Source organism: Solanum verrucosum, unplaced genomic scaffold, assembly GCF_900185275.1.
Source record: "Solanum verrucosum unplaced genomic scaffold, falcon-dt-bn FXZP01000228.1, whole genome shotgun sequence".
NCBI classification, from domain to species: domain Eukaryota; kingdom Viridiplantae; phylum Streptophyta; class Magnoliopsida; order Solanales; family Solanaceae; genus Solanum; species Solanum verrucosum.
The window spans coordinates 2,804,808-2,824,419 of NW_026020210.1; the positions used below are offsets into that span (position 1 = coordinate 2,804,808).

General features: G+C 30.5%; 2 protein-coding genes and 1 non-coding gene across 8 annotated transcripts; all 3 read left to right on the forward strand.

Moving 5' to 3' along the window:
- The first annotated feature begins 7,427 nt into the window (after positions 1-7,427).
- LOC125830484 (sulfite exporter TauE/SafE family protein 3-like) lies at positions 7,428-11,682 on the forward strand. Of its 6 annotated transcripts, none has more exons than XM_049509680.1 (13): positions 7,428-7,509; positions 7,888-8,128; positions 8,251-8,410; positions 8,974-9,174; positions 9,246-9,310; positions 9,403-9,430; positions 9,524-9,603; positions 9,789-9,875; positions 9,992-10,042; positions 10,534-10,755; positions 10,896-10,989; positions 11,136-11,276; positions 11,413-11,682. In XM_049509680.1, the coding sequence occupies exons 2-13, from the start codon at positions 7,937-7,939 to the stop codon at positions 11,499-11,501; spliced, it is 1,410 nt and encodes a 469-aa protein (XP_049365637.1). In that variant the 5' UTR covers positions 7,428-7,509; positions 7,888-7,936; the 3' UTR covers positions 11,502-11,682. The 6 variants fall into 6 exon arrangements, with proteins under 6 accessions (XP_049365637.1, XP_049365639.1, XP_049365641.1 ...); XM_049509682.1 differs by having other exon boundaries at positions 7,455-7,509; positions 7,891-8,128; XM_049509684.1 differs by having other exon boundaries at positions 7,493-7,513; positions 7,891-8,128.
- A 762-nt stretch (positions 11,683-12,444) lies between these two features.
- On the forward strand, positions 12,445-12,525 carry TRNAL-AAG (transfer RNA leucine (anticodon AAG)). The gene has a single exon. It is a non-coding gene; the product is annotated as a tRNA-Leu (tRNA).
- Positions 12,526-18,845: 6,320 nt separating this feature from the next.
- Positions 18,846-19,404, forward strand: LOC125830468 (uncharacterized). Its single transcript, XM_049509663.1, has 2 exons — positions 18,846-19,072; positions 19,231-19,404. Exons 1-2 carry the CDS (start codon positions 18,935-18,937, stop codon positions 19,375-19,377), a joined length of 285 nt encoding a protein of 94 aa, XP_049365620.1. The 5' UTR covers positions 18,846-18,934; the 3' UTR covers positions 19,378-19,404.
- Positions 19,405-19,612: the final 208 nt, after the last annotated feature.

Sequence of the window (19,612 nt, forward strand, 5' to 3'; positions counted from 1 at the left end):
TTTTATAAGAAGATTGTTGGAGTAGTATAGGTAAAAAAAAGAGACTTACATATTGTGTTCGTTGACTTTAGAAAGGTACTTCAGAGATGTTTGAAGTCTAGAGGTGTACATGCATGTGGATTACATTAGGGCTATTAAGAAAATGTACGATGGAGCCAAAATTCGAGTTAGGATAGTAAGAGGTGATTTGGAGCACTTTCTGGTCATGATGGTGTTGCACCAAGGATCAACCCTTAGCCCATTTTTTTGTCATAGTGATGGATGTATTGACACGATATATTCAAGGGCCGGTGTCGTGGTGTATGTTATTCCTAGATGACATATATATTGATTGACGAGACGCACAGTGGAGTTAATGATAGGGTGGAAGTTTGGAGAGAGACTTGAAGTCTAAAGATTTCAAGTTAAGTAGAATTAAGATAAAGTACTTGGAGTGCAAGTTCAGTAGCGTGACACATGTTACTGAGGTGGAAGTGAAGATCAAATCACTAGTTATTTAATTCCCAAGAAAGAAAGTTTCAACTATCTTGGGGTCTGTAATTCAAGGAGACTTGGCGATATAGCGCACAGTATTCGATCGGGTAGGTGAAATTGGAAGTTCGCCTCTAAGGTATTGTGCGATAAGAATGTGACGCCAAGTCTTAAAGGTAAGTTTTACAAAGTGATGGTTAGACTAACACTATTGTATGGGGGTAGAGTGGTCACTATTGTATGGGGTATAGTGCTGACAAGTTCACGTTCAGAAGATGTATGTAACAGAGATAAGGGGAAGTGTTTAGACAAGATATGAAAAAATTTAAGGATACTCCGATGGATGTGTGAGCATATTAGGAGAGATATGATTAAGAGCGAAGTTATTCAATATAAAGTGGTGGTAGCTTTGTGGCGGATAAGATAAGGAAAATAAGGTTGAGATTGTCCGTATATGTAGAGGGTACGAAGATGTGTCAGTCAAAATGTGTGAGAAATTGATTATAACAGGAGATAGGAAAGATATAGTAGGTTGAAAATTAAAAGAAAATAAGGAAAAGTGTGATTAGATAGGATATGTGATACATCTTCTGTGACCAAAGACATGACGCTAGATAGAAAGTCATGTAGGTCAAGAACACGACCAACCAACTATTTTGATCTTATCTCGTAACCAGGTCAACCAAACAGTAATTATGGAGAAAAAGGGGAAAACCCATGACTCGAAGTCAGGAAAGAAGAAGAGAAGACTCGTGGCCCCAAGACAAAATAGAAGGACAAAAGAAAGGATACGCCAGAGATGTGCATATGAGATCCTGCACATGACAAGGGGATACTCATTAGCACATGTAACAGTATTTTCAGGTGGAACGTTTTCATTGATCTCAAGATTGTAGTGCTCGAGTGGTGCCTTTCTATTGATGGATATATTACCTTTGTTTCCTATAGACACGTAACATTTTTTACTTACTTGTAGGGGAAGAAATTTTTGAGAATACCAAGTAATACATTGATTAGTTTTTACTAAAGTATCACCAAAACCAAGCTGAAATATCAAGCATCTAAGCTCTCATTTCATTTCATTACTATTCGTTTGAGCTCGTTTATGCTCACTTGTCAACGTATTTATCTGCCAAAAGTTTAATCAACAATCAACGAGTTAAATCAATTTGTATGTCTTTGACCTTATAACAAATTCAATTGTATCATTTATTACCTCTAGGGATTTCAAAATCAGCAAAAAGAGGAGTAAAGTATAGACTATGTGAACATGTTCAATTGCAATTTGTAGGACTACTAGTAAGTAACTACACATCTGTATATATATTTTTAAAAAAGGCACTTAAAAGGGTATGTCAGAGTACTATTGATGAAGTAGGTGAAATTTATGAAAATTGGATAATTTTAGAATATAAATCTCAATAAATATAAAAATAATGGTATGGTATCTCTCCCTAATTTTTCTTAAGTTTTGGTAGATAAAACTATTCAATGGAGTAGATATATTGGTGAAAAGTATTAACTACTAACTACTCAATGGAATAATCTAACTTTCATGCAAAATTCAAACACTATTGTTATTGAAAATGAAAAAATAAATAAAAAAATATTTGAACATAAAGAGAAAAAAATAAAGGAAATACTTTGAGAAACTCTCTCATCTACAATACACAACCTGATGGGTTGTTTGATTTGTGAACAAATTATACTAGTACAATAGTGTGACTATATGACAAAATTAATTATTTGGTGAATATGATATAAAAAAAATTAATACAATTATGATATAAATAAATCCAAACTGCTTATATCGAAATCAAAATTCAATCACATAAAGGGCAAAAATAAGGAAATACTTTCAGAAAATCTCTCTCATCTACAATACACAACCTGATGGGTTGTTTGATTTGTGAACAGATTATACTAGTACAATAGTGTGATTATTATGAAAAAATTAATAATTTAGTGAATATGATATAAAAAAAAATTCTGAAAGAGTAACAACATAATTACTATTTTGCATTGAAGATGATATTAATAGAAAATAATACAATTATGATATAAATAGCCTGTATCGAAATCAAAATTCAATCACATAAAGAATAAAAATAAAGAAATACTTTCAGAAACTCTCTTTCGTCTACAATACACAACATGATGGGTTGTTTGATTTGTGAACAGATTATACTAGTACAATAGTGTGATTATTATGACAAAATTAATTATTTAGTGAATATGATATTAAAAAAATTATGAAAGAGTAACAACATAATTACTATTTTGCATTGAAGATGATATAAAAAAAATTAATACAATTATGATATAAATAATTCCAAATTAAACTGTTTATATCGAAATCAAAATTCAATCAAATACGAATAATATAATTTTATATTTTATCCCGTAATTACTATCTCTTTATCTTTATAACCAAGTGGCCCCTTTGAGATTCACATGACCCTCTTAATCAAACTACACCTAGAAATCTCAATACTTATATTTCTTCCTCTAATTAGCTCTGTATGTTTCAAAAACCAATTCAGAGTAGAAGTCATATTAATTTGGCATAATATATAAATATGTTTTTTTTATAACTTGGCTTTAATTTATATTTATATCCTTCAATTTTGGGTATGTTCAAGTAGATAGTATTTAATCTTGTACAAGTTTGAATAAATAAATACACATGTCCTACGTGACATTCTACATGACAATTTGTGTTCTACGTAATATTCTATGTGTATTATGTCACATAAGATTCATGTGTTTAACTACTTGTTTAAGTTTATATAAATTTAAGTGTCTATTTTATACCCCAAAATTGAATAACATAAATATAAAATAAATTCAAATTAAAAGACGCATTTATATATTGTACCTATTAATTTCTGAGCTTTAATTTATGCATGTCATGTCATGTCATTATTGTGGTTTATGATGCATTGAATGCACGAAAGGGAAAAAACAAAAATCCAAAACGTTTGATTTGATTGATAAAACAAAGGAAAAGATGTCGATCGAAAATATATGGTGACAAATTGAAAGAATGAAAAGGCAAGGATTATAAGGTCCACTTAAGATTTTAGAGTGGGAACACTTGAAAATGTTCACTTTGGTTCAATCAATATCACAACGATTCTTCATCAGGCATTGCACTATCTCGTAGCGGTAGAGAGGATATTTTTTAAAAAATTGATTCAAGTGCAAAGTAACAAAGAAGGAGACTGAGAAAAATATAGCAGGTCGCCTGGAAACATTGCAAAGTCTACTAGATGAGAGTAAAAACAACAATAAAATAGTGTGATATTAAAACACAATCAACAACATACTATATTAAAAACAGTAATAAAAATACAACTAGTACTTGACAAAATAAGTAATAACAATGATAAATATAAAAAAAAAAAACAAGAATTACAATAATACAATTAGTACAATGACAAAAATCAACCACTCTAAAAAGATCAAGACTACACTACCTACTAATCTTCTATCATAATAAGTGTCTACCACACCTTTCTATATAAGATCATGTCCTCGATAACCTGAAGTTGTATCATATATATCATATCTTATCACCGCTTCTCAATACCTATTCGACCTACCTTTATCTTTTTTCGTACCCTATAACTAACATCTAACACCTTCTTAATGTGTCTCGTCTATGCATCTTCTCTTCATATGTTCAAATCATTTTTATCTTCCGCAATTACAAGCCATATAAAGTTAGGCGTAAGATTATTATTTTTCATCCTTTTATTATACATCGTTATCTATGCAAGATTAATGCTGAGATTATATTTTATTCCTCCAACCAACAACTCCAAATTAAAGAACTACTTAAGTATGGTATATAAATTTAATCAAATATGTCAGTAGTAGGGTATTAGAAAATTAAATCTATGAAAGTGGGATCATGCAATCTGATCTCAAAATTCCTTTTAGTGGATAGGATTTGTATGGTGGATATTTGATATAACCACTGAATTTAGAGAAAAGATGGTCCTAAAACTTTAATTTCACCTCTAATTATTGAGTTGATCAAAATAATTCAACATTATTCCCTCTTTGACATCTCCAATTTGACTTATAATTTAAGGATATACATAGTACTTTCTTTATCTCAAATTATTTATCATAACTTTTAAGACTAATTTTTTCAAATTGTTTTTTATTTTAAAAATTAAAAATAAATTGATTTTTATTTTTCATTTTGTCTAAATTGATTTCGTTTTTTTTGGAGGAACAGGAAAAAAAATAATACCTAATTTAAATTTTGTAGCGGGTTGGGTTAAGTGGGGCGGGTCATTAAATGATTTAAATGAATATTTTTAATTTCTTAAAGTTTTGATTTTAAATAAGAAAATTATGTCAGCAAATTTTAATTAAACAATTTTTTCTAATAGATTGAATGACTTTGTAAGTACACTCATAATTGAGTGACTTTTGAGTTAAAACTTAAAGTTGAGTAACTTTAGAAAATAGTGTATAATTGAATGAATTCTGAGTTAAAAAATTAAAGTCTAGGGTCGTTTGGTAGAATGTATAAGAATAATGCAAAATATAATGCTTGCATTAGTAACGCTTGTATTAGTTATGATAAGATTTTTTTATGCAATGTTTGGTTTGATGTACTAAAAATATTATGCATTACATAGTTTTTTTAGAAAAAATATTTGTTTACAAAAATACCCTCAACAAATATAATGGAAATGATGTAGAAAAAGTTTTTGAGGGCAATTGTGTCTTTAATAATATTAATCCATGCATTAGAACCCATTGCATTACTAATGCATAGAAATAGATGGTATTAGTAATACACTCTTCAATACACAATAGAGTGTATTACTAATACAGGCATTAGTTATGCATAAGTTAGAAAAGTGTATCAAACAAAGTACTAATAATACATCAAGCTAATGCAAACATTATTTTCTCCAATAAACTCTACCAAACGACCAAGTAACTTAAAAAAAATAGTACATAAAAAAGAGTACCAAGTCTCAATGTTTATTTTTTTTTTGGTTGAAAATTGAAATGAATATGAAAGGAAAAAGAGCTAGCAACCTACCGCAGAATTCGGATATTGTCTAGTCTTTATTTTATTTATATTATTACGTTTGGCGCATTTACTTTTAAAATAAATTTTTATTTATTTTCAGTGATGATATTAGAAGTTTGAATTTAGATTGGCATGTATAATGCTTCTTACAAGGAAAAATTGTTCTTTGACAAGATATTTTCTATTTAGAATTTGAATTCAAAAAATTATGATTTATACTATTTTTGGACATGATTTGAAATTATGATTTATGAAATTATTTGGATATACAGATTTCTTAAATTGTATCTAAATCATAAATATAAAACTCCTCAAGTTTTGAAAATTATCAAAATTTCTCTAATCTTACCAAATGAGTTAACCATAATTCAATACTGAAATATCGTAAGGTGCCGCATTGATAAATCACATATCTCTACAATCTTTTTATAAGTAAATGTTTGTGATTACAAATTTCTAAATACACGTAATTTTATAAAGATTCACTAGTCAACAGTAACATTAACTAATTATTCTTTGATATAATCTTTTCACATGGTACGAATAATCTCTTTATATCAAACATGAGTCCTTTTTTTTGTACAGTTTAAAATGATGAATATTTATTTTATAAAATATAAACTTAAAAATCAAATTTTGCATTTAAAAAAAATTACGATTTGGTATTACAAATTCTACGCTTCAAAATCATGATCAAATCACATGTTCACAGTGTTATTGTCGGTACTTTGAGGAATTGTTTGATGTGAACACAAGTGATGATGAAATTATTATGTTGAAATTAATTTTATTGAGATTTTTTGTTCTAGTGTTATTTCTTAGTGAATTTATTATATTTAAATAATATGTATTGCATAATTTTATAATTAATAATGAGAAGTGGATATTTATTTTTTTAATATTTTATTTTGAAATAAGTTATTTCGCGATTGTTATCATTATTACATACAAAAGATAGAAACAATTTATCCACTTCTCATTATTAATTATAAAATTATGCAATACATATTATTGAATTCGTCCATCAAACCAAACAGGCAGTGGCAGAGCTAAGTGCCCGAAGTGGAGCTTCGAAAGTTCGGACAAATTCAATAATTTTTTCATAAATTTTATATTTAGTATATAAACTTATGAATTACTTAACAAAATTAATTAATGACTCAATAGTAAGATATGGACGTTAAGATAGCTTTATTATAACACCATTTAAGAAAAGGAAAAACGTGGAGATGTCACTGGTTGATCATTTAATTTAGCATTGATTTATGGTACCACTAATAATTAAAACACCTACAACATGTACTACCAGACTTTCTATACACTCTCTCGCTGTCTAACAATAGAAGGACAATTTTATTATACTATCCCTTAAATATATTATTTTTGTTCATTTTTAATTGTTTTCATTTCCTTTTTAGAATTAAATTATAAAAATTTAGATTAATATTTTATAATTTTTTTATTATTATATTGATATATAAAAAATGTAAATTATAGTACTTTTTGTATAATTTTTGAATATTAATTTTTTTTTGTTTAAAATATCGAATTAATGTAATTTAATTTAATTTTAAAATTAGTCAAATTGATTTTCGAAAAACGCAACATGACAAATAAAAGTGAACGAAGAGAATAATAAACAACTCTATTTTGAAAAATATAATAGGAAACTAACTATAATTAATGATAGGGGTAAATTAGAAACTAAATGTAAGATTATCCATTGATTCATAGTGTAGACAAGTATAATTGGATATCTCAAAATAATATGATGGACAACTATTATTGGACGAGAGTATATAAATAAAAGGTCAAAACCAAAAATACACCATTAAAGAGCTTTAAAAAAGAGGAGCTTTTAAACACAAGTCTACAGGCTAATCAGCCTCAACTTTTAAATATTGCTGTAAAGTTACTTGCTTCCTTTTCAAATATATTTACACCAAAAGTTGTTGCCTTTACACATTTTACTTGGGGTAGGTACAATAATCTTGATTTCTTGCTTCAAGTTTTAACTTCATTTACAGGTTTTTGACTTTATCTATTGTATTTGTATGAAAAACATTGATTGCATAAGTTGCTTCTTCTAGTGTCTAATATATAGTCCAATCAGTTGTTGTTGCCCTTTACAGGATCTTGATTTCTTGCTTCAAGGGTACACTTCTAGAAGTTTCTTACTTGGTCAATGTACTCTATATCAGGTTGGAGGAGTTGATGCTTATAATATATTGTTTAAAAAGATTGCAGCTTTAAAATAGTTAGTTGGGTAAGTGTAATGATCTATCATTTCTTGTTTTCAACTTGTTTTGAGAGGATACTGACTTGGTCAAAGTTTTAATCTTGATTGTCTTAAGAAGGGTACTGGCTATTTGGAGCAAAAATAGAGTGGGGATATACCAATTGATGGCTGAAATTGGGAAGACTTTGACAGGATATGTAGTTGGGGTTATTGTTTTAGCTTTTGCCCTTTTTGTTTCTGCGGAGGAAATTGTTGCAAATGGAGGAACAAATGATGACTTTGAATCAGGCTCCTTTTTTAAGATATTCAAGCTTTTGCTTCATAAGGCTAAAATGCATTACCAACATTTTTGGCCTGTAAGTACACTTCAACATCAAAGTTTTTGTAAGGACTGTTCTGTTTGATTGACGGCTTGAAGGCGTAGCCGTTTGTGCCTTGTGGTGGATGTTCTTACTCAATTGTGTTATGTATATTTCAGGAATTGGAATTTGGGTGGAGAGTGATTGTTGGTTCTGTGATTGGATTCTTTGCTGCTGCTTTTGGGAGTGTAGGAGGTGTTGGGGGAGGTGGTATCTTTGTTCCCATGCTTACTTTGATCATTGGGTTTGATCCAAAAACATCAACTGCAATATCAAAATGTAAGAATCTATTTTGTAACATCAAATATTTATAATCATCATGCTTGTCTTGTTTGTATGCTGGTTTGTGGTTCAAGTGCGATTTTTTTAAGTTGAGGAGCTTCAAATCCCAGCGGAGACAAAAACTTTAAGCGATTCTTCCCATTTGTCCTAGCCTTGGTGGACAGAGTTACTCATACATGTTGTCCTAGCCTTGGTGGACAGAGTTACTCATACATGTTGTCCTAGCCTTGGTGGACAGAGCTACCTGATACCTGATACTTGTTGTTGGTGGGAGGTGGCAGGTATCCGGTGAAAGTAGTCGAGGTGTGCGAAAGTTGGCCCGGACACCATGGTCATCAAGAACAAAAAAGAAGTTTATGTTAGATGGTTTCTTGTGCTAATACTTCTTCTTTCACTCAAGCTGGCACAAGACTTAGTTGTGTCTCTGTAGAGAAGGGCTCTAAAATAGCGAAAAAATGGGAAAAAAATCTTTGGAACTATGTGATACTGAAGAAAATTTTTACCATCATGTTTTGGTCCACAGTCCACACTCTCATTGAGCATTCTATTTTCCTTGCCAGGTATGATAACTGGTGCAGCAGGGGCAACTGTCTATTACAACCTCAAGCTAAGGCATCCAATACTTGACCTTCCCATCATTGATTATGATCTAGCTCTTCTTTTACAGCCAATGTTGTTGCTAGGGATCAGTATTGGAGTTGTTCTCAACATTCTTTTTGCTGAGTGGATGGTTACAGTTTTGTTGATCATTCTTTTCATAGGTAATGATGATTCTGCTATGATTCTACCCATATTGTGATAGCAGTTTTTCTGATTGGTTAAGGACTTGCAGTTACATCAACTAGGTCATTCTTCAAGGGTGTTGAGACATGGAAAAAAGAAACCATAATAAAAAAGGTTAGTCTCTTGTACCTTCTTCATGACAGTAATTTGGTTAGAGTGTGTGTTTTTTCTAATAAATTGTTCACTTGTGCTTCTTTTACGTCCAGGAGGTCTCCAGACGCTTGACATCTAGCAGTAAGTTGCTTAAATTCTCTACTTTTATCATGTAAGTATTAACAGAGATATTTGACTAGTTAGTAATAATGTGGCATTGTGAAACTGCAACAGATGCTGGTGCCGAAGATGTTGCGTACAAACTCCTACCCGGAGGCTCAAGAGTTAGAAATGAAGGGTATAAGACACCAGAGGTGATTTATAACCCCCGTGGCTCTATTCGCTTGACTACTTTCTATTTGTCACTATCAATTTACTTGACTACCTACATGGCCAGTGTCCAATTTTCATTTACATGTATTACCTCATGTTATGTTGAGCATTGAAATACCTTTTTGTAAATGCTATACTCTAATGCTGACTTCTTGAGCTTCTCCAGGTCTCAATTGTTGACAATGTGTATTGGAAGGATTTCACCATACTTATTGCTGTGTGGATCATTCTCCTTGTACTGCATATCTTCAAGGTTTATTGCTTTAAATTGCTTGCCTGTTTGAAATGCCTTCACATTTTCAGGACCACCTTCTACATATTCCTACACTATTAACTTTCTGACCAGAAGCTAACATTTTTTGGGTACAGACTTATACATCAACTTGTTCAACGACATATTGGATCTTAAACGTCTTACAGGTACTTATTGCTTGAGATGTAAAAGAAACTGTCTCTGTATTTTCTTCAAACTTCATTCATGCGCATATCCATCTTAACTTTATGATCAGCAAGGTTTTTTTATCAATAATTTGATCGCAAGCGTCCGCTCTTATAATATTGATTTGTGTAGCTTAGCACGTTGTGTCTAGGTTTATCTGACATTAAATTATTTCTGTAGCTAAACATGCTAAATGAGATTTCATAGATGCATATCTCTCTTCTTTTTTCCTAGTCAATAGATAGTCGACTGTGAAAGTCACGAGGAAAATTGGCAGAGACAGCATTTAGGTCTTAGAGGTGCCAAATGTGTTATGAGGACAATATTTGGTGAGAAAATGGCTCAATGAGAAGATAATTATTATCCCCTTCCCTTGTTACGGTTACTACACCGACTTGAGCTGCTGCTTTTTGTCAATGTAGGAGGTATTAGCTTCTTCTTGTTGAAGAATATTTCTTTTTCTAATTTTCAGGTCCCTGTTGCTGTAGGAGCTTCTGCATATGAAGCAGTTTGCTTGTATAAGGGAACGAGGGTGGTCATGTCAAGTGGCGAAGCAGTAATAACCTGGAAAGTGCATCAATTGATTCTTTACTGTTGCTGTGGCATTTTGGCTGGTATAGTTGGTGGGCTGCTAGGTCTTGGGGGAGGGTTCATTTTGGGTCCGTTGTTTCTAGAACTAGGGATTCCTCCTCAGGTGCATCTTTCGTTTCTCCTGATAACTCTTGTTTTAGTACATAACTTTCTTATTTAGCATTTGAGTTTTGCTCGAAAGCTTAATATGTTAGAGAGAACAAATTTTATGACTTGTAGCTAATGAGAAATTTGCAAATGCAGGTTTCTAGTGCAACTGCTACCTTTGTGATGATATTCTCGTCCTCCATGTCCGTAATACAATATTACCTGATAGGACGGTTTCCAGTACCGTATGGTAAGGAAAACTTGAAAATCTTCATTGGTTTTTATTATTGTTGAGTTGAGCAATTATATATTGAGCTCCTCATTGGAAGAGGAAACTTGAAGTCTTGGGCGTTTTTTTTCTTTTCTTAACCACTTTATTTTATCACTATCTTGCAGCCATGTATTTTGTTGCTGTGGCTACTGTTGCTGCCTTGGTAGGACAACATGTCGTACGAAAAATAATTAGCATAGTTGGTAGAGCATCTGTAATCATCTTTATTTTGGCCTTCACAATCTTTGTTAGCGCACTCTCATTAGGCAAGTTCCTTTTCTTTTCATTTCGCTTACATATTTTGAGCTATATGAAGCTGTCTCTATCAATTAACTATGATTCATTCCCGCACTAGTTGTTGTCACAGTTTTGATCTTGTTGTCTACACGTATTTGGTTACAGGTGGTGTTGGCATAGCAGACACGATTAGAAAGATCAAGGAAGGGCAACATATGGGGTTTGATAACATATGTGCATATAATCCTGTATAACTAGTGTATTTCTGGACTTGTTGCAACAGATTTTGACTTTAGGTGATTCGATTCACATATGTTTAGTTGGATGATAAACACTTTGGCGATTTTGAGGCTGCTAGTTAGGAGGGTTCTGTTTTCAAACTTACACATAATAGATCTTCATTCCTTCTACTTTCATCACTAGTTCATGTAATGTTGACTAAGCCGCGTATATAGTTCATGAAAATGTTGAACTATCCTCCATTCGTGTAATTTTCTATACCTATGACAGGATGTATATAGCTCTCCATTCCTTCAACTTTCACCAGTAATTCCTATTCATGAACTCTTATCACGTCTGAATCTATATGCAGTATAATAAGTCTCTTATTTGAGTTCTTCAAAGCAAACTTGCTAGCAGTGCTGATCATGGTCTTGTGCTTTCTAATTCTTGTTGATGAATACTGTCAACAGTTTCACACTAGTTTGGACTTTTGGTGTGTTATGGATTTCATCTGTGGTCTTTTTCCGCCTGTCACTAATCACTAAGTCATACCCTTGGATGCAATGATACCGGCTTTGACGGGTCATATGCCAAGTAGTAGTGTGTGGGATAATCATCAATCTGCAGATTGTTAAGAGCATAGACAACTTTACTGTGTGTTTTACTTTCCAATTGCACTCTTTCTGGCACTGCTGCTTTTCGGCACATGCATTTGTATAAAACATGAGAAACTTTCTAGGCAGTTAGTGACTGAAATCATTATAAATGAGGAATGCTACCATATCAAGATTTGACAATAAGTTGGTGCAATTTATGCACCATGGTGTGATATATGAACAACAATAGACAAAAAATCAAATTTAGTGCAATAAAGAAAATTATTGTATCAAGTTAATATCACTAGTATCACTCTCATGAATTTGTTCCAACTGGAAACTTAGATTATAAAAATATGTGGCAGTAAAGATCACAGATGTTGAGATGGCCGAGTTGGTCTAAGGCGCCAGATTAAGGTTCTGGTCCGAAAGGGCGTGGGTTCAAATCCCACTCTCAACATCAACAATTTTCAATTTTTTTGGGTTTCTGATGATAAATATATGTCAATTTTTACGTGTCCAATTTAAAAAATCAAAAGATATAATTCATCACTTAGTTTCTAATTTATTCTTATTACTAATTATAATCGTTCCTAATCCATTTCCAAAAATATTGAATTTGTTATATTAAAAATAATATAGTAGAATTTTCTTTTATTTTTTCAAAAAAGGCAGTGGGTTTGAATTTAGGGTGAATTCTACGAATTAACTTAGCTTAAACATGAGCTCTAAGCTCAACTTAAAATAAAAACAGTAAAAAACGGCTTTAGCTAGATTCGAACTCAAATCTAATGGGTTTGAATTTAGGGTAAATTCTACAAATTGCCTTAGCTTAAGTATGAGCTCTAAGCTCAACTTAAAGTAAAAACAGTGAAAAATGGCTTTAGCTAGATTCAAACTCAAATTAATGGGTGATTTCTCTAGCTTGTATCAATGGCACAAAGGCACTCATATGCTATTCATGAGTGCACTGTTAAATTATCCTAGTTTCTATTAGTTTCTCAAGGTAGATATACATATATATACATGATTTTTTCCGAATTATGAATGTACGCATACCCTCTAGGTGTGGATCCGCCTCTGCATCTGATAGTTCAAATATAAAATTCATAAAAGTGAAACTCAAAATGTATTTTTGACCTTTCACTCTAATATTTACTCATGCAATTTATTTGGCCCCAACATGTCAAATTCATGCCTTCCCTAATCTTGTCATCATTCAATCTTGCTTGAGTTCTCAAATCAAACCCATTCATGCCTTACATCATTTTCTTTGCTTGCAAGCTACAAGTTTTCAAGGAATAAATAAGATTATTAGGGTCTACTGGACCACATGATCTCAACTCAACATCCATTTTCTTTCCCTTTTTGGTTTTCAAATAAATGATATTTATACTTTTTCTCTGTTTTGTTCAATGGATCTTACAATATGATTCATTTTATATCATGTATACTAAAATATCAGTCAATAACTATCATTTGAGATGAAGAGAGGTGGTAAAAGAGGTAAGCTTATTGAGTTTAGTTACTAATAATGTACAAGAGAAGGTTCTTGAATTAAATACATAGATATTTTAATTTGATTTCAATTTACAACTGAACACTTTAATTTGAGAATGCATAATTAGACACTTTAATTCGTCCTTAACATGTCTTGTGGACACTCCAGTTGACGTGATATATAAATATTGAAAGTATTTAAAAGATCATTTTATAAGTTAAAATGTTTAACTAACACAGTGGAAATGAGAAATATTTAAAATATGCATCTTCAAAATCAAAGTATTTTGTTGTCAATTAAGATCAAACTAAGATATTTATCTATACCAAATATTGCTAAAATATCCTATGAAAATATTCTCCTATTCTAGTTCATTGAATCTCGACGTATTATTTTCAATGCTTTCATTTCCTTCTTTCGAGGAAAGAAAAAATCTCGGCATATTATGATTTATATTAGGGTTAAAAGGTAAAATACACATTTAAATCATTTCAGTAATTTGAATTATTAAGAGTGAGTTTTCTGCGTGAATTATCACTCAATAGTTAGTGAAATACACCTTCACTAATTTTTATGATGTGTGAACACTCTCTTTTATCTAAAATTTTTGTTACATGGCGCTTCACGTGTAAAAAAAATTTCACCATGACAATTCTAAATAAATTAGTATTAGGTTAAAAGTTGAGGTTAAAGGTTAAAATCATCACTTTATTCTAACTGTGACATCCACCATCTTCTTCTCCACCTTTTAATTGTGGTCTCGTCTTTGTCATGACATCGATATATCCGACTTGAAAAGGGAGAGTTTAGAATTTTTAAAAAGTCAATTAAAAATATATTTAAAAAATAATATGTCAACAAATAAAGACGTTACATATACCATGTGGACAAATATTTCATGGATATAAACATTTCTAGACAAACATTAGGCCTAATGTCTAGGTATATTTCGTTAATTATTGGATCATAATTCAGGTACAAAGCTCACACTCTTAATAGTTCATATATGAAATTACTCAATAAAGTGAAATAATTTATGTGTATGTTTGATAAATATTTTAACTCTTTTTTCTTACTATATACACTACTGTAATAATTTGTATTGATATTAACAGAGCTACTCCTTACGACCCATACTAGTTGTTGTCCATATTTATTAGTATAAAATAAGTTACTCTAAATTGTTTGTTAATTTAGAAAATTAATTAAATTTCTTATTTTATCACTATAATTAGTATTTTTTTAAAAGTGTGAATAAGTTTATGATTTCTTCAGGAATAAATTAATAAAATTGCTCTTTTTAATTATAATTTCTTTTAAAAAATATAAAAAAGAAAGTAAATAATTAATATAAGACGAAGGAGTAATGAAAAAAAATGTATATATTTTGGAGTTAATACATGGATTTACGTTTATACACTGATGAATGGTCGTAATAGATTGTATTTTTTTTCTCTCTCTAAGTTATTAATGATATAATTAGTTGACCTTTTAAGTATGGATTCACTTGCATTTTAATTATTTTAGAAAAACAGAGATGCTAAATGACCATAATATTGTTCTCTTCTATCAGTACGTATAAATATTAAATGATCGATACATACAAATATTAAATGACCACAATATTGTTACACTAAAAAAAATACTCTATTTCTCCTGCTATAGTTGAACGATCGATTTCATAAGAGATCTATTCTCCAGCATTGTGTCTTCTTTCTCCTTACTCTGGAAATGAAGCAGTAAGCATCTGTCGGTACAAATATCACATACAGTAGCGAATCTAAGATTGTCATTAAAGGGTGTCAATAGTTATAGCAAAAAATATAATTATAAGGCTTGTAAGACAAATATTTTAATGAAGTCAGTAGCGGATCCAAAAAGCTATTCTCCGACGTTTTATCTTCTTTTTCCTTACTCTGGGAATGAAGTTGTAAGCACATATCGGTACAAATATCAATTCACATAATCGATGTGTATGAATTATTTACCTATCAATATATGAATACCAAGTCAAGGAAATAATAATATAAAAGTAGATACTTTTCTTAAAGAAAAAAATTGCAAAATCAATAATTGAATTATTTGAGGCCTCAAGGAGTTTATCTAAACATCGTCATCGAGTTGGATATGACGTAGGAAGAGAAGGATCAAACATTATTAAAATAATAATAATGTTAAAAAAGATGTCCTTAAAGTGAGGAGGAACAAGACACTCAATTTGGAGTCATGTGCCACCCACCACATGTCTCTTTTGCAAATGTCTCCTTTATATTTGGAAATTTATTTATTTTTATAATGATGCTATTCTAATTGATATGTGTATATTTCGATTAATTTTAGAATATATTTTATTATATATGTTCCACTAGCATAAGTACCGACACTTTTATTGATTGAGAAGATATAAAATAGTACGAAATATGGTGTATTACTAATATTTAAATTAGTTAATATTACTATATTATCCTTTAACTTTATTAAATTTAATATTTTGAAAAATATGTTAGATAATAAATAATATTTAATAACAAGAGTAATATAGACACAAAAAATAGATTATCTCTTGATTTTCTAAATTAAACAAGTATTGTTGAACAACTATTTAAAAGACATAACATGACACCTGAAGTTGTTCCGAAATTTCAAAAAGACACCTTAATTATGCGGGCGTTCTATTACCCCCTTAAACAATTCCGATAATATATTATTATATCATTTTTCGATTAATTCCAGATTTTAAATGACAAGTGTTATCACACACCAATCATTGTGTAACACATTGTGTAACACGTGTTAATTTAATTTGAAATATAAAAAAAAAATCATTTTAAGTTTTTCTTCATTTTTCTCTCTTACTTTTTGACTTATTTTAATCTAATTACTTCAATTTTAATTTCTACTTCATCTTCTACCCCTACTTTCAAGCTACCCCTCCCTCCATTTTCTTTCTTTCTTTCTTCTTCTTCACCTACCACCCTCACCACACCACACCCCACGTCAAGTTGAGCCCCCCCCCCAACCCATTTTCTTTCTTGCTTCTTCTTCTTTTTCTTCTTCTTCTTTGGTCAAATTTCTTTCTTTCCAAAATTATACTATTTTCTAGAATTTGTGTTATTGATAACAAAACTAATTATTTTTCTAAGAAAAATCAAAATTTTGAAGGTATCATCAATTAATTTATCTCATTTTCATATAACTTCAAAACTAGAAATGATAATTTTGAAAGAATCGGAATTCTCCGAAAATTGAAAAGTTTAATTGAAATTTGGATTAAAAAACTAAATAATACCTACTAATCATCTTGAAATCTAATGGGTTTATCAAATTGTTCGAAATGTAATAAAATATTTAGATATGATTTTAAAATTGAAAAGAGTTAAACTAATAGTAGTAAAAAAGGGAGGTGGAGTTGTGATAAAAAATGACATTGAAAGTGAGAAGCTACAATGAAGATGACAATGATTTTTGAAAAAGAAGGAAGAAAGAAAAAGGAAAAAATAATAAGCAGAAAAGTTAAAATAATAAGAAAATTAAGAAAATATATTTTATAGCAAAATACATGTAAAAATAAAATTATATTTATTTTTTTAGTTTGTTCACTCTCTTTAAGAGAGTGCATACACTCTCCATGCCAGGTGGACAAAAAATGATGTAATAATATCAGTTCAAGATTATTTAGGGGGATAATAGAATGCTTGCTTAGTTTAGGTGTCTTTTTGAAAATTCGAAACAACTTTAAATGTCACTTTATGTCTTTTCTCTAATATAATAGATAACTATTATTGGACGGAGGAAATATCATAATTTTACTATATATAAAAGGCCTAACCCATCGGTGGCTCCCTAAAGTTGGCACCAACTTTCACTTAGACACCTTAACTTGACTTTGTTCATTTTAGGCACCTTAGGTAACTTTTCATTGTGTCATTTTGACACTTTTTGCATACACGTCATAGAGAGTGTGATACACTCGTTTATTGCGCGTGAAAAGCTTATTTAATCAATTTTTAATTATGTTTTCTTCTTCTTTTTCCCCATTTTCAGCCTCCATTTTTCAAGCTTAACTCCATCCATGACGAATGTTTTTTAAAAACCTATTTCAAGATTTAAATATTGAAATAATCATGAAATTCTTTTTTGGAGGAATTTACTATTGTAATATGGAAGTGAATTTAATTTTTCCTCTTCCTTCACAGACCTTCAAACTTAGCTTTTACGGTAAGTGCTCTCTTAATTATTTTTCTCCAGTTAATTTTAATGATTTCCGTTCAATTTAATTGTTTTGTTATTGATTAAGAAGAATCTAAATCCATGATTTAGCTTTATTCTTTTATATAATTGAAGGGTTTGTGTATGATTGAGAAGGGCCGCTGAGGAGGGGGCAGCGTTTCTACAAAAAAGTTAGTATTTTGGAGAAGACACTGAGAAGGCTGCAAAATAGTTTTTGTTAATTGGTTAAATATTTTTTTAATTATATGAGGAAAAAATGCCACATGTCATCGATGTATTGGCTACTTTTTGTTTTTCTCAAAATTTATTATTTAAGAATGATTTTGGGCACAAATGACAAATGTCTTCATTTAATTGGACACTTTACACGTCATTCGCGAGTGTATTACACACATTATATATTTTTGCTGATTGTAACGAAAGTGTCAAAATGACACAACAAAACCTTACATGAAGTGTCTAAAATGAACAAAGTCTAGTTAAAGTGTCTAAGTGAAAATTAGTGTCAATTTTAGGGGGCCACTAATGGATTACCCTATATAAAACTAGTACCGAATATGGCATGTACCTAACACACAAACTTAAGTTTGCAGCCAAACTTTACAGTACTATAATTTGGTATCAATACTATTTCTATACAATCTTATCTCACTACTCCTATCTCCAATATTTAAACCTTTTATTTTCCCCAATATTTAAATTTAAAGCCTTGTGATTTTTCTTCGACATAATATATAAATATGTCTTTTATGTCTTCCAATTTTGAATATATACAAGTAGATACTTAAATTTGTATATAATTAAATATCTTCATACATTAGTACTACATGACATAATACACGTAAAATATCACGTAAACTCAAATTGTCATGTAGAATATCACAAAACATGTGTCTTATTTGTTCAATTTTAAATAAGTTTAAACACGAGACATATTTATATATTACTGTGTCATTTGGATGGATTTAAAAACTTGCACTCAAAAAGAGATTGGGCTGAGAAATTTCTATATAGTCACTCTTTGGAAAGAGCCTAAAAGAAGAAAAAAGTAAGTGCAGGGAGTTTCTTTAATTTCTTTTCTTGATTTTCACACTAACATCTTCATCTTCATCTTCTTCTTAATTCATAGCAAAACAGTATGTTAGAAGGCAAAGCACTGATTGAAGACACAGACATGCCAGTAAAGATGCAGATCCAAGCTATGTCATATGCTTCTCAAGCTCTTGATCTTTATGATGTTTTAGACTGCAAATCTATTGCTGCTCACATCAAGAAGGTCTCACCCCTTTTCCACATTCTTCAAAAAAAAAAACAATCTTTTTTTCATACAAATGTACCAAAGTTTATTAATTTTAGAACTTTGGTACTCAGATGAAAGTTTAGATAGTCAATATTTTGCCCTTTCTTGTTTTTTTTTAAAAAAAATTTATGCAGGAATTTGACAAGAAGTATGGAGGTGGATGGCAATGTGTGGTGGGATCAAACTTTGGGTGTTTCTTTACTCATACTAAAGGAACATTTATCTATTTCACTTTAGAGACTCTAAACTTCCTAATCTTCAAAGGAGCCTCTTCTCCTTGACAAGATATTATAGGCCGTTGTGGTCTGGCCCTTTCCTTGAGCTATAGCAGGAGCTTTAGTGTACCGCGCTGTAGTTACTCTTAGTTAAGTCATTCCTCTTGTTCATAACTCCTTCCCCCTTTTTAAACATTTTTTTTTCTACTTTTGAAAGCAAGATCTGCCCATTGTATGTTTTCAAAGAAAATGTAACTTTTAGTTATGAATCCATGAGTAGATTAAATTTAATTATGCTCAC